Here is a 16,123-nt window from a genome sequence, read left to right as displayed (position 1 = left end):
GACCAATTTATGCAGAAATCAAAGTAATCCCAAAGAGTTCACATACTTTTTCTTGCAACTGTAACCTAAATCAACCTCTAATATTTCTCCATCTTAACAATAGACATGATTGTTACACTCCCACAACAAATCCCAGATGCAAATTGTATCAAATTCTAGTATAACACTCCTTTCACTGGTATGTAGGTGTATGAATAAGGCCAAATAATCCAGACGAGGCTCTGATTGGGCAGGTATACTGTGTGTAAATATAAGACAGTGTGATGCACAATGACTCTCAGAACACTTGGTATGAAATATTTGTGTATTTATTTGTGTTTTTAGCTTTTAATATCTAAAATATAAAACACCATTTACGGTTTATGACGTCGCAGATAGCAGCAAAAAAACACACACACTTTAACTTCAGCCCTCACACACTCCTCACACTGTGTCTGCAGACTAGTGGTTAAAGCTTTTAGTTATTCAGATGGTGGGTGAGTATTGGACTTTGTTTAAAGTGATAGTTTGGTGAAAAATTATATTAATATAATTTCTAACTTACCAAAAAGATAAATTATGGTTAGTATTTTTTCAGTTTGACATTAAAACTACCAAAACACTCGAAACAAAAGGCCAAAGTGGCGTTTCAAAAAGAGATTTTAAATCGCTGATGCAATCTGTAGCATTTGCCTCCATTATCGTTGGCAAATTGGCAATTAGCCAATTATCAATTAGCCACATAAAACCAAATTGAGTGCAACTTCTCTGCTCTTTTTGTTACAATTTTGCGCATTTTACACTTATCATAACATCTGGTGTGATCTAGACTCTATATATTTAGTGTTATATATTAACTGTTAAATATCCAGACGCCCCAAGTCTCCCGGAAGTTGCGGTAGTCTACCGCATATCAATAACGGCTCCCTGTTGCCCACAAGTCAGATAAAATCTCCTGGAATCTAGAACGAGTGGACACAGAGTGAACACAAACGTGCACTCAGGGTGTATGGGTGTGGGGGTAGGGGGGGGAGTTTTATGGGTTTCCAGGTCCAGGGGTACCTCTCTGAAATGATTTTTTTGCAACTTGGGATGTCTGTATATGTGCATTTATTTAATCACCAAATTATCACCTTTAACCTAAACTACTAGTCTAATACTACACTCACTCATCTGGATTGTCCGCAAATATTATAAATAACAATACTGAAAAACAGATTTTACAATCAGGAGAGCTTTAAGGCACACTAGGAAATGTAAATGTGGTGGAGAGTCCAGTGAGATGGTCAGAAAAGTGAGTATTGTAATGGATATGGTGATGATCTTTCAGTAAATAACCAGAAAAAAAATGGGTGTGAACAGAATGTATGGTGCTGACAGAGAAACATAAGACCTGGAGAATTATAAGGGCCCATATCTTCATTTTGAGTTTGTATAACTTTTTCTCATTCATAACTAATTACAAAAGGATTATATTTTGTTCTCCCTTTATCTGTTTGTATTTATTAAGATTAATAACTGACAGTAACTGTGACTTTAAAGAGCCACTAAACCCTAATCCAATTTTTTTTTTATAAGTAGATAAAATGTGTTCCTCTAAAGTAGTGTCCTGCTTAAAAAATGTATAAACATTTCCACCTCTGCAGCTCAGCCAATCAGCTCTCCCTCCTGCCCTGACTCTAAAATCATAGGTCACTCAGTGCCCTCCCAAACTACTAGTCACATATTTATTTTATTTTATTTTATTTTCTTAGCATTTTTCAAATTTGAGCTGAGGGTGGAGTCAGCAAAAATCAGGTGGTTTAGTACCCCTGTTGTGATTGGCTGCCCAGTGTTGTAGAATGAATGGGTCGGGTTAGACTGTAATTGAGGAAAAGGAAGGGACTAAACCGTGGAAGAATATTTGGGCTAAACAGAAATATGAAGAATAGGTGTAGCTAGACTGCTATTGGCAGGATGGGCAGAACTAAATTGCTGTCATTGGGTGAAAGTAAAGTGCTGTTGGGAGAGGTGACGGGTATTTTGCACTTTTTATATTAGATTTATATTGTTACCTTTACCTTTTTGTTACACTATTAATGTATTTATTATTTCATACAAAATTACGTTCTTGGTTACTTTTTACACTGTACTTTTTACACTGTAAAATTTGATATTGATTTTACTTGAGAGAAACACGATTGCTCTGAAAACGTAATAAAACAAATATATAAATATATATTTTTAATTGGTTTATTTAATATCTACTATTTAAATGTACTTAAAACCGTTTTATTTACTCAATTTAATTGAGTTGTGCTGACTTTAAATAGCATTGCAATCTCTTCATTTATAGATAATATAACTGCTGGTTCCTGGCAACATTTATTTGCATAATGAGTGTGACCCACCAGCACTAATTTACCATCAGTGTGTAGTCATTCCAACTGTATATAGTCATGTTACTGTACCTTCCCTTGGCCATTTAGTTAATAATTAAAAAACAGGGAATGGGAAAGTTGGTCAGAGTTGATGGGAAGATGGCTGGAGCTAAATACAGGGTAATCCTGGAAGACTTGTGACTGGGAAGAAGACTGACCTTCCAGCAAGACAATGACCCTAAACATACAGCCAGAGCTATAGTTGAATGATTTAGATTAAAGAATATTCATTTGTTAGAATGATGATCCAGTCTTAAATCGCATTGAACTTCTCTGGCAAGACATGAAAACTGCTGTTAACAGAAGCTCTCCATCTAACTTGGCTGAGCTTCAGCTGTTTTATAAAGAAGAATGAGCAAAAATCTCAGTCTCTAGATGCACAAAGCTGGTAGAGACACACTGTAAAAGGCTTGCAGTGGAAGTGAAAGGTGGCTTTACTAAGTATTGATTTCGGGGGTAAATACTTTTGCACATCACACATTTCAGATTTTTTTATTTGATTAAAATTGTAAAAACCATGTAACATTTTCACTCCACTTCAGTATGTGCCACATTTATGTGCTACTTTGTTGTTAGTCTATCAATGAAAATCACATTTAAACATATTTGATTTTGCAAATGTAAAGTAACAACTTTATGTGCAAAAGTTTAGGGAGTATGAACACTTTTGCAAGCCACTGTAACAATAAACCAAAGAGGGGACAAGACTGCACACTGATGGTAAATTAGTGTTGAGGGACACCCATTATACAAATAAATAATGCCAGGAACCAATAGGGAAGATGTATGGGTTAATATGGTGCTACATTATTTAAAGAGCCACTAAATCCTAAACCATATTTTTTCTATTAATACCTGAAATGTGTAAACATTTCCTAACTTAAAAAAAAATACTTTTTATTGTGGTAATTTCTGCCTCTACAGCGCCCTCTCAGGTTTAGCTGTGCTATAGGCGTGGATGATGTGTCCGTGGTACTTTAGTATGCAGACACATGACAATATGTAGATCAGTCTATCAATAATACCTCCCCCTGCTAACGTCCAATCATCATGCTGTTGCAGCTTAGCCAATCGGCTTTCTCTCCTGCCCCATCTCTAAACCCATACATCACCCAGTGTTGACCCTTTTTCAAATTTGAGCTGAGGGTAAAGTCAGATGAAATAAGGGGGTTTAGTGCCCCTTTAAGTAAGAATTTTAAATATTTTATATTATCCTAATTATTTAAGTAAAATTTACTAATGTTATTTGAGAAATAATTCATACCATATCTTGTACAGTGTGTGAAACAGACAAATGTTTTTAGATTTTTTTTGTTTCTACTGAATGTATGAAACTCTGATTTATATGGAATAAAATGGTAATATTTGGTTTGTTGCATTAGTATATTCATAATGTAATATCGGCAAGAAAATCTTATAAAAAATATACCCAGAAATATCGTCATATTGATTCATGGTTATAATTAATAATATCATTCATGGTTATGATATTATACGTTTAGCTTCTTTTGGCAGTTTTATTTACTATATCAAACTCTACTATTTAGTACAAGCAAATGTAAGTTTTTAAGGATATGGGCCCTTTAAACGAGAGCACTGTGCTCCAGAACAAGTTGAAGATGATTTTCAGTATGAGAAGAGACTCCGGTTACAGTGTAAAGTGGTCCGTGCTCTCAGGACTCCAGCACACAACAAAAATAACTGAGAATAGAGCTTTAATGTGCTGTGGGTTGCTGTGATTCCACTGTTTATACTGCTGACCTCATGGTAATATTTGTGGTTATAGCCTTACTCAGCAATGTCATATAAAGCCATCTCCTGCTCTGGAAGATCTCAGGCACTGGCACTGTCACAGTACTAATGGCCACTTTACTGCTGATTTTAAAGCAGCGATGGCGTCCTGCTGTTGCTCTCATGTCCGTTTGTCCCCAGTTTAGTGGGATACAGTAGAATCCAGCTTATGCTCACATTTCACCTTTTTATTAGGAGTCCTCAATATCCCATTTGGCTTTTTACTGACCCTTTAACTGTCACTGATCAGTCGACCAGTAGAGAACTTTATTTAATAAAGTTTTTAGAACTTTTTTGTAGCTGTTTTTCCATTTTTGTCCGACTTCCTGCAGATCAGAGCTTCAGTCAAAGTCCAGTAAGTCTCCAAATAACACAGAATCAGGAAATGGCATGTCCTGCACTCAGTCCGGAGACGTTAACACAGCAGAAAAAGGGACAGTGGTCTGTTGTGAAACTGCTTATAGTCTTTGCACGGTTTGTGGAATAACGTCGGTGCTCGTGCATCAGGCCAGTGTCTTGCCGTCTTGTGTGCACTTGCGTGGGATGAAGTGTGAGGCTCCGTTCTCCCTGCGTGCTTTCTTGGGCTTCAGGGGCTGGCCCTTCTTTGACAGAGAGATAAATATCTCCTTCCCGTCTTTTTTCCACGTGTTAGACGAATATCCTGTGTAGTAGTTTTCTAAGAACACCTCCTTAAAGACGCAGCTGTTGGTGTATTCTTTCTGTAGAACAGAGGAAAGAAGTTTAACGCACAACACACCTTCTATATATAGAATAATTCACGCTATATACTTAGTAATACTTATACTTAGTCATAGTAGAAATGAAATACACACGTGCATCTCAAAAAATGATACAATTGAAAAGTTAATACATTTGTTGAGTGAAACTAATATATTGCGCCCGATTTTAGCAATATATGGATGTGCCGCCAACTGTGCACCATGTAGCTTAATTTGGAACGTCTCAGTGTGTCTTTGCTATCATAATGATGGGAAAAGTACACCTTGTGCGTCTCAAAATGCGCAAAAGGCAGGTACCAGTTCACAGGTTGTGTAACAAGCAGGGGCGTTGCCAAGATAGCAATGGACATCAGACTTGTGGCGCACCTGTGTTTTCTGCTGCATCTCATTTTCAGACCACCGCGCCCATCGGTGTAGATATAGTTATATAAGCGTCTTTGGGCAGATGCAAGGCGTAAAAATGGACTGTAAATGAGGTGTAAGTTAGAAAAAATCGCATGGTGACTTGCCCAGTGTGTAACATAGGTCCCTTACACAGGATTATATAGATTTATTACACACAGAGTGATCTATTTTAAGAGTTTATTTCTTTTATTGTTGATTATGACTTACAGCCAATGAAAACCCAAAAGTCAGTGTCTCAGAAAATAAGTATATTATATAAGACCCATTGGTACTTTTGGCAGTGTGGGCAGTGTGCCAAATCCTGCTGGAAAATAAAATCCAGCATCTCCATAAAAGTTGTCAGTAGCAGAGAGAAGCTTGAAGTGCTGTAAGATTTTGTGGGAAAACAAAATAATAATAAAACACAGTGGATCAACACCAGCAGATGACATGTCTCTCCAAACCATCACTGATTGGTGGAAACTTCCCACTAGACCTCAAGCAGTTTGGACTGTGTGTCTCTCCACTCTTCCTCCAGACTCTGCTCCCTTGATTTACAAATGAAATGTAAAATTTACTGATGATCAGTGATGGTTTGGAGAGACATGTCATCTGCTGGTGTTGATCCACTGTGTTTTATCAAGTTCAAAATCAGATGTGTTTCAGCAGAGTTTAAGCTTAATTACTGAAAAAAAAAATTCTGGATGATATACTTTTTATATATTTTTTGAGATACACCTGTAATTAAGAGTTGTTACTTATTAATTCATGTGAACAATAAAAATTAGACACTGAATAAACTGTTGTGGATACTAAACTATTTATCAATAGTTAAGACACACCTTGAATTCATTATTTATTTATTTTAAAATGTTCTGCGTTGTAGATTAATACTCAAGTCATCCAAACTATGAAGAAAACATATGGAATTATTTATAAAACAACAAAACGTAGAGTCACCTGGAATTCAGGCTTTCAGTTAACAGCTGTGCTGAACTTATCAAGAGTTATTTACTTGAATTTCTTGTCTCTTAATGTGTTTGAGAGCATCAGTTAAAGTAAAGCAGTGAAGAGGTAGAGTTACAGGTATACAGTGAATAGTGAATATTTGAGTAATGTTCAGTGTTGAGTAAAGGTCAGCCAATGCAAAACATATTAAGAATTTTGAAAGTATCCTCAAGTGCAATCGCATTGACCATCAAAAAAGGTGATAAAAGTGGCACTCATCAGGACCACTCCAGGAAAGGGCAGATAACAGCACATAAAAGCTTCTTCACAGAGTATTTTGTGTGTTTAACACTTAAGTTACAACATGATTCCTTATGTGTTCCTTCATAGTCTAGATCACTTCAGTATTAATTTACAAAAAAATAAAATAAAACTGTAAAACTTAAAAAAATATATATTAGATTTATATTCATATCAACATTGTTAACTACAAAAATATGCCTGTAATTTTTTCCCATTTCTGAGCTATTAGAAGATCTAATAAAACGTGATTTATTATGTAGATGTAAGTGGTGTGTGTGGTTTGAGTGAAAAGAGATCAGGTTACCATTCCATACAGCATCCCGTTGTTTCTCATACAAATATAATACTGACTCTTCACCCCTTTAATGGCCAGAACTCCTCCCTCTGACACTGACCGAATCTCCAGAATACCTGCACACACACACACACACACACACACACACACACACACACAGCAGGGGTTAACAAATGGAGACAAAACCATCAGAGAGACAGAGAGAGAGAAAAAGCACTGTAAAAACAAAAACGTGGACTAATAACTAACTTACTTAAGTATCTTATTAAAAGTTAATGTAACTAAATAATATGTGTTGCAAAATGTACACATCTTAGTTGAACCCTAGTTGGCCAAGCCAACGACTCTGCCCTGCTGCACATGCTCAGTTTGACTCTTTAGTTAAACGGGGTCTACTGAGCAAGTCTGCAGGGGTTTTCACCTGATGTTAGTGATGAAATTGCTTTTATGTGCACTCCAGCCAATTTGAGGAAAACTTAGACCTTTACCATTTGGCTTCTGGCTTCTTGATTTTTACCAAATTAAAAACTTCTGGAATATAATCAATAGGAAGAGGAATGATCACAAGCCATCAAACCAAACTGAACTGTTAGAATTTTTGCACCAGGAGTAAAGGCATAAAGTTACCCAAAAGCAGTGTGTAAGACTGGTGGAGGAAAACATGATGCCAAGATGCATGAAAAACCATCAGGGCTATTCCACTAGTGTTTTTAAGAATTACCAAAATTTTGGGATATGAACCACGCCTCAAGTTCCCAAGCTCCTCTCCCTGGTCCTATATATATATACCTCCCAGGTGCTCCTCACCTTCGTGACTTTTGACCTTGCACCTGCCTCCACCCCATCACCACCCTCATCTTTATCACTCACCTAGCTGAGGGGGCGGGACCTGGCTTGAGAACCGTCTCAAGCTGTTCCGAACTGTACCCCAAGTAACATCACAGTTCCCCTCCCCGCATCGTGTAGACGGGGTTCATTATAGCAAAAATATTGATTTCTGAACTCTTAAAACTTTATGAATATAAACTTGTTTTATTTTCATTATTTGAGGTCTAAAAGCTCTGCATTTTTTTTTATCATTTTAGCCCTTTCTCTTTTTCTGTAAATAAATGCTTTAAATTATGATATTTGTATTTGTAATTTGGGAGAAATGTTGTCTGTAGTTTATAGAATAAAACAACAATGTTCATTTTACTCAAACATAAACCTATAAATAGCAAAATCTACGGTGGCCGAGAAAGCCCAACGCAGTGCAAATTGAAAAGCGCTGCAAAAGCACAAAACACATCCATCAAAATTACAACACAGGCGCAGCAACTAGAAAAACGCGCTGCAAAAAGAAAAACGCGCTGCAAATACAATCACAACACAACGGAAGTGAGTCACAACACAACGGAATTTTCCCGGGGACCTTAAAAGATGCTGTACCAGCTAAGCTGCGTCTTCAGTAACGTCTCGGACTTCACTATGTGTACAAAGGACAATAAGTGGCAAACAAGGCGTTTTGTGAAGCAGAACTTTTAATAATATGCACACAACCGTGGTAATCACAGGTAATAAACATAACTTACTTTTCAGAAGCTTGTTTGCCACTTATTGTCCTTTGTATACAGCTGGTACAGCATCTTTTAAGGTCCCCCGGGAAAATTCCGTTGTGTTGTGACTCACTTCCGTTGTGTTGTGGTTGTATTTGCAGCGCGTTTTTCTATTTGCTGTGTTGTAATTTTGATGGATGTGTTTTGTGCTTTTGCAGCGCTTTTCAATTTGCACTGCGTTGGGCTTTCTCGGCCACCGTAAAAATCATAGAAACTGATTCAGAAACTGAAGTAGTCTCTTATTTTTTTCAAGAGCTGTATTTACATATTGGGCACGTTGCACCTCTTACTCATTATCAGTGTGTATTCATTCTCCATAGGCTGCTGCTTTCTCTTGGGATTTATATATGTGTTATATAATAGTTAACTCTCTATCCCCAGTGTTGGAGGCTGTAAGAACAAGTTGTTTTTTGTTGGCTGCTCACAACTGCATTACTGCAAGGTTTTATGACTCATAAGAAGACAAACATAATGGTCATAAATTCCCAGTTACTTTTCTTTTTTTAATTGATGCAGCAGAATAAGACCAAATAAATATATATTTTTTTATATTTATATTTGAAAATAGATTATCCGAACTAAAGCTTTCAAATAGCCTTGAATTTTTTTTTATTTTTACAGTGCGTGTGTGTTATAGAGAAGTATAGAATATCTACTAAATACTTTCCTTTTCTTTAAGAATAACACAATGCCTTACCAAAGCTTTTAAATTTATGTAATGGTCTATGAGCCCTATTTTAGCGATCTATAGCATACTGTTCAATTGTGCATCACGCAGCTGGATTTAGGGCGTGTCTGTGTGTCTTTAGTATCGTGAGGGCACAAAAAATACGCCTTGAGCGCAAAAGCCATGTACTAATTCTCTTAATTAATCAGGAGTGCATTTTAGGCATGATGTAAAATAAATCAATCAGTGTGCCAGTAGTCATTTGCTTTAAAAGGCAGGTGAGCTCTGACTTTGGCGCGTTCGTATCTTAACAGTGCAGTGTTTTTTGAGCGTCCCAGTAGAGAATACTGACCTGCATATTCACTCTGTGAAGGTATGCCAGCAGCTCAAAGTTTTTTTTTAAGCTTTATTCTGTTTATTTTTGAGGTCAAGGTAAAGTTATACGAGGGTTTGGTGTATGTACAGGAAGGATGCGCACAGCGTTCCTGCATGGCTAAGATAGGATTGGGGTTCTGAGTGTTGACTGTTATCAGGGTTTTAATCAGTCAGTGACGCATTTTCCAACGCCAAGATAGAAACATGCCAGAATCATACCTGAACACACCTCACTTCCAGACCACCACGCCCATCATTTTAAATATATTCCTAAACTCTGACGCTATTTTAACTCTCAGATCCTGCGTCCATTACAGTGGATATTTTATTTTTTTTATGTTTTGTTGCACATAACAGTTAATAAGGCCTGTTGTCCATCAGAATAGACCATAAACCACCCAATGAAAAAGTTTACCAAACAATGAAGTAGTAGCTTAGCTCCGCCCACTGCACTAGAAAACACAGCAACTCAAGACATTAGGGCATGGCAGCACTAGAGCCGACGAGGCAAAGTAAAAGCACATTTTTACTCGTTTTATTTGATTTTAATGTTTAGGGATGGTTTGTGAGCTTAAAAAGGCAATATAAAATACAAAATAAAAATGGCAAACAATGCAATGGACATTAAAAAACAATTAAATATTTTAGTTATATTTAAGTTTTATTATATGTAGTTAATGTAAAAATATTACAGTCCTATTTTTTGTCCCATACAGACAAAAACAGCATTCTTATATTCTATTTATTATTATATATACTTTTACAGTCATATGAAAAAGTTAAGGACAATCCACAGACCACCTCCAAAGAGCTGCAGCATCATCTTGCTGCAGATGGTGTCACTGTGTATCGGTCAACAATAAAGTGCACTTTGAACAAGGAGAAGCTGTATGGGAGAGTGATGTGAAAGAAGCCATTTCTGCAAGCACGCCACAAACAGAGTCGCCTGAGGTGTGCTTTTGCATACGACTTTGTGGCGTGCTTATAATTCACCCAAATATTTAGAACTAAAAATGATTAAGATTAATAGGGGTGCCCAAACCTTTTCATATGACTGTATTTTCCCATCACTGGAATATAATTCAGCTCTGAAAGGGTTATTGGCGCAGGCATAAGGTGTGAAAATAGACTATTGACTGGGTGTAAGATAGCAATGAGCATTGTGTCGCACCTGTAAATAATAGGGCTCTATGTCTCAAATGAGTGTAGTGTGTGTAGTGGTTTTCTAAGAAAACCCCTTTTAAGACGCAGACGTACTCGTTCTGTAGACCAAAGGAAAGTTTTAAGCACATTTCATCTTTTACATACTGGAACTGAGTAGAACTGAGTAAAATTTAACACAGAACTGAAATCAAATCAAATTACATCCTGAATCAGATGCCATGTCAAATCTGAACATATGAATATCATTATATATCTGTGTGTGTGTGTGTGTGTGTGTGTCTGTGTGAGAGACAGGGAGAGAGTGCATGAGGAGGGTAAGAGTGCAGGGTAACAGTAAGCTGTGTGATTGAGAAAATTATTTCCCAATGTGCGTCTGTGTGATCTGTGTGATCTGTGTGTGTGTGTGTAGGGTGAGGGTGGGCTGTGTGATTGAGAAGAAACTATTTCCCTGTGTGTGTGTGTGTGTGTGTGTGTGTGTGTAAGGTGGTTTGGGTGGTCATTATTCTGAGTGAGATTAAAGCTGAGCCTGAGGGTTCGGAGGGGGCTGTCAGAGCTGCTTTGCACGCTACACTATAGCCAATAAACCACAGCATCCCTGCAACACACACACACACACACACACACACACACACACACACACAGGCCTGACAGATATAAACACTTATGGTTGACACAATTTTAAGTTTACATTTATGAATGTCCAGTTACTGATTGCACTTTCGCACTTACCAGCATAAAAAAATCATTATTTTAATCAAGACTAAATTACAAAATGTTTTAAATCAATCATTATTAACCGCTTATCCAAGATCGGGTTGTGAAACTTCTCTGTCTCTGGATACATCGTCCAGCTCTGGGGACTGGGGAATCTCTAGGAGTTCAAAAGTCCAAAGTAGAGATACAGTATAATCTCAGAATAATTCACCGAGTCCTTGTTCTGCCCTGAGGACTCAGTCTACCACTGGTATCCATGTAAATACTAGTTGTTAAAAGCTATCTTATACCCTGGGCATAGCAAGTCCACAATGCTCATTGCTATCTTAGATAGATAGATATTTTCCATTCAGAAAATACATTCAAATCCTCCTTCAAGCTACAGTATTAATATATTTAAAAGGGCTGTAGTTACTGTCCTATTTTACTGGAATAAAAACACTCCTACAGAGGAAACAGCAGCAGGAGCTGTTCTTATTTCTCTGCAGAACAGAGCTAGACTAGTGTTGCCAACTCCTCAGTAAGGACAGTAGCTATTGGCTGTCCTAAAAGTCACTAGAAGTCACTAAATGTCGTCATTGCCTAATTTTCATAATACATGTTTTTAGAGCTGTAAAGGATTAACTTTGTGGGAGAGAAAAAAGTAAAAAGCACCCTAAATATGTCAGAAATGTTACAAATGAACTCTAACTCTGCTTTTTAAAGAGGCAGTCACTTCTCAAAATAACCATAAGAGCAGCAGTTTGTTTTTTCTTCAGGTTTTTTTTTTTTTTAAGATTTCTTTATTTTCAAGCCTATTATAGACAAATTGTTCACTGATGAGCTAGCTGGCTAGATGTTTAGCTTTTTACAAAGAGGCAGACACGAAGGTGGCAGGACGAAGGGAGTGACAGGCTGCGTGGTGAATGAGGTGAGACTGTGGACTGAGACTGTGTGAGTTAAATTCAGTGATTTCTTTTCGTGTCACACTAAAGACGCGTTTATATTTACATCCTGCTCTGTAAATTGTGTTCGAGGAGCGAGCACACTGGGGGAAGTTAAGCGTGCTAGCACACTCTCATAACATTAAGAACAGCCAGATAGCACACGAGGATGATATATCGGAGAGCGCGCGCAGATACATACAAGAGGAGAGTTAATCTGAGAGAGAGAGAATGGTAAATTTGTGAGAGCACACCTATATTTTACACGTGAGCAAAAAAAATCCGTGAGCGCTGCATGAAACAGGCTCTTGCATTTAAAAACTTCGTTCTTGACTTTTGGCAGCAAAATGACGCCATAGAAGAGCATGTGTGTTCATCTCACTTTCCCCAAAAGTCTCCAACAACACCACAAAAACTCGCTAGATTTGTCACTAGTCACATTTTTTTACCAAAAAAAGTCGCTAGGGGGTCTAAAAAGTCGCTAAATATAGTGACAAAGTCACTATAGCTAGACCAGCATTTGATTCCATAGGGCTGTGTGTGCTTCTGACGGTTCTGTTTCGCACGGCGCTCCGCTGCGCCCTCTAGCGGTATGGCGGTATGAAAGAAACGCATACCGGCTCTATTCCCATTGACTTCTGTTACAAATCTGATAAAATTCTTGTATTTTTTAATATCTCAGTTAGGGGTGTACAATATCGCATTGAATGCAAAAATAAAATAAAAATTTTGTTTTTTTATATATTCAGTGTTTTGTCATATCTCCAAAAGTATCGTTATTGTGAAAATACCATTAAATATTGTTATTATTTTAGGGCCATATGTCCCACCCCTAATTGAAACCACAGCTTTCTTCTAATATGATGGTCAGCTCTTTACGGAATTATCCCACATTCTTAAAACTAGTTAGAAAGGCCTTCCTTTAGACCTGACCTCAACCCAATCAAAATCAGTGCAGTGTTTAATACTTCACACTAAGATTAGAATAGTTTAGAGAGTCCCTCAGTGTGTTTAGATCAGAGACAGTGTGTGTGTTTAATTGTCTCACAGAGAATCCTGCACACACTCGCCCAACACTCACTCTGCACTCGCTTCAGAACCTGACCTTTAATGAGCATCGCCGAGTTCATTTCCATTTACAATCCCTGCAACCGATACAGAGCACCCAGAGACACTGCAGCACCAAGAGCCTTAGAGACAAGAACCCCAACACAGCCTTAACACAGCCCTAACACAGCCCTTACCCAGAGACACTGCAGCACCAAGAGCCTTAGAGACAAGAACCCCAACACAGCCTTAACACAGCCCTAACACAGCCCTTACCCAGAGACACTGCAGCACCAAGAGCCTTAGAGACAAGAACCCCAACACAGCCTTAACACAGCCCTAACACAGCCCTTACCCAGAGACACTGCAGCACCAAGAGCCTTAGAGACAAGAACCCCAACACAGCCTTAACACAGCCCTAACACAGCCCTTACCCAGAGACACTGCAGCACCAAGAGCCTTAGAGACAAGAACCCCAACACAGCCTTAACACAGCCCTAACACAGCCCTTACCCAGAGACACTGCAGCAACAAGAGCCTTAGAGACAAGAACTACCAACACAGCCCTTACCCAGAGACACTGCAGCACCAAGAGCCTTAGAGACAAGAACTACCAACACAGCCCTTACCCAGAGACACTGCAGCACCAAGAGCCTTAGAGACAAGAACCCCAACACAGCCCTAACACAACCCTTACCCAGAGACACTGCAGCACCAAGAGCCTTAGAGACAAGAACCCCAACACAGCCCTAACACAACCCTTACCCAGAGACACTGCAGCACCAAGAGCCTTAGAGACAAGAACTACCAACACAGCCCTAACACAACCCTTACCCAGAGACACTGCAGCATGAAGAGCCTAAGAGACAAGAACCCCAACACAGCCCTAACACAACCCTTACCCAGAGACACTGCAGCACCAAGAGCCTTAGAGACAAGAACCCCAACACAGCCCTAACACAACCCTTACCCAGAGACACTGCAGCACCAAGAGCCTTAGAGACAAGAACTACCAACACAGCCCTAACACAACCCTTACCCAGAGACACTGCAGCATGAAGAGCCTAAGAGACAAGAACCCCAACACAGCCCTAACACAACCCTTACCCAGAGACACTGCAGCACCAAGAGCCTTAGAGACAAGAACCCCAACACAGCCTTAACACAACCCTTACCCAGAGACACTGCAGCACCAAGAGCCTTAGAGAAAAGAACCCTAACACAATCCTTACCCAGAGACACTGCAGCACCAAGAGCCTTAGAGACAAGAACCCCAACACAGCCCTAACACAACCCTAACATAACCCTTACCCAGAGACACTGCAGCACCAAGAGCCTTAGAGAAAAGAACCCTAACATAACCCTTACCCAGAGACACTGCAGCACCAAGAGCCTTAGAGACAAGAATCCCAACATAGCCCTAACACAGCCCTTACCCAGACACACTGCAGCACCAAGAGCCTTAGACAAGAACCCCAATACAGCTCTAACACAACCCTTACCCAGAGACACTGCAGCACCAAGAGCTTTAGAGACAAGAACCCCAACACAGCCCTAACATATCCCTAACACAACCCTTACCCAGAGACACTGCAGCACCAAGAGCCTTAGAGACAAGAATCCCAACACAGCCCTAACACAACCCTTACCCAGAGACACTGCAGCACCAAGAGCCTTAGAGAAAAGAACCCTAACACAGCCCTAACACAACCCTTACCCAGAGACACTGCAGCACCAAGAGCCTTAGAGACAAGAATCCCAACATAGCCCTAACACAGCCCTTACCCAGACACACTGCAGCACCAAGAGCCTTAGAGACAAGAACCCCAACACAGCCCTAACATATCCCTAACACAACCCTTACCCAGAGACACTGCAGCACCAAGAGCCTTAGACAAGAACTACCAACACAGCCCTAACACAACCCTTACACAACACAATGGAAGACAGAGATGGGGAGAGAGAGAGAGATGGTGAAAGAAAAAGAGGGAGATTGAGAGAGTGAGAGAAAGAGAGGGAGATTAGGAGGAAAAAAGAAAGAGAGAGAAAGGGAGAGATTGAATAAGAGAGAGAGGGAGAGGAAGAGGGAGTCCTCCTCAGCTGTTGCCTGTGATCAGTTTCTCCCATAAATGGCTGACTGCTGGAGTGTGTTGATGGATGCTTTAGTTGTGACTCTCTCTGAGCTTTTTATGTGTCTGTCGTTCTGTCTGTTTTTGAAGCAGAAAAATGAGTCACAAGTGCAGCGTTCCTGAGTCCAGCGTCTGTGGCTGATTACCCAAAACATCTTAAGTGAATTTTGGCCTGAAACTTTCTCTTGCTCCTCTCTTAATCTCCAGTGAGCTGCGTAAAAGAGAAAGCTTCAGGGAAAACCTTGTGATTAAAATGACATTTACGTCTGCAAATTGATCCGTTAAAGCATTAAAGCGCTAGTTAAGGTATTTATGTTTGTGTTCACTTACGCTTGTGTGCACTTTACGCTTTCAGTCAAAAAGTGCACACCAATGAAATCTCAGACTGCAGAGAGTCAGCATCCTGTTTAACTTCGAAATGACACTGCATGACCTTAAAACAATTAGTTACCTCAGCTCCACTGAGTTGCAGTCACTGTCATCCACCTACATACTGTATCTCTGTAGAAAAACACCGACCAATAGAACAAGATGGAGCAGCTATGAGCAAATGAGCCACAGAGGGGAACTGTATGGAACTATGTTCTCTGGAGTGATGGAGCTCCATCTGTTACCTCTCGAATAAATTGGAGTCGCAGAACAAATCATC

At 39.3% G+C, this 16,123-nt stretch overlaps 1 protein-coding gene across 2 annotated transcripts in view; it reads right to left on the bottom strand.

Moving 5' to 3' along the window:
• Nucleotides 1-290: 290 nt before the first annotated feature.
• The window catches only part of fgf7 (fibroblast growth factor 7), a 36,452-nt gene continuing 20,619 nt past the window's right edge, over nt 291-16,123 (bottom strand). For both annotated transcript variants that reach the window (XM_022687004.2, XM_022687005.2), the window contains 2 exons: nt 6,870-6,976; nt 291-4,909 (listed from right to left, as the gene is read on the bottom strand). In XM_022687004.2, coding sequence (XP_022542725.1) covers nt 4,694-4,909; nt 6,870-6,976 — 323 coding nt within the window. In that variant the 3' untranslated portion in view covers nt 291-4,693. The remainder of the gene's footprint in view (nt 4,910-6,869; nt 6,977-16,123) is intronic.

The sequence above is a fragment of the Astyanax mexicanus genome, chromosome 9, assembly GCF_023375975.1.
Source record: "Astyanax mexicanus isolate ESR-SI-001 chromosome 9, AstMex3_surface, whole genome shotgun sequence".
In the NCBI taxonomy this organism is placed as follows: domain Eukaryota; kingdom Metazoa; phylum Chordata; class Actinopteri; order Characiformes; family Acestrorhamphidae; genus Astyanax; species Astyanax mexicanus.
Note: the sequence above shows the minus strand (reverse complement) of the source record. Positions and strands in the feature narration are given on the sequence as shown.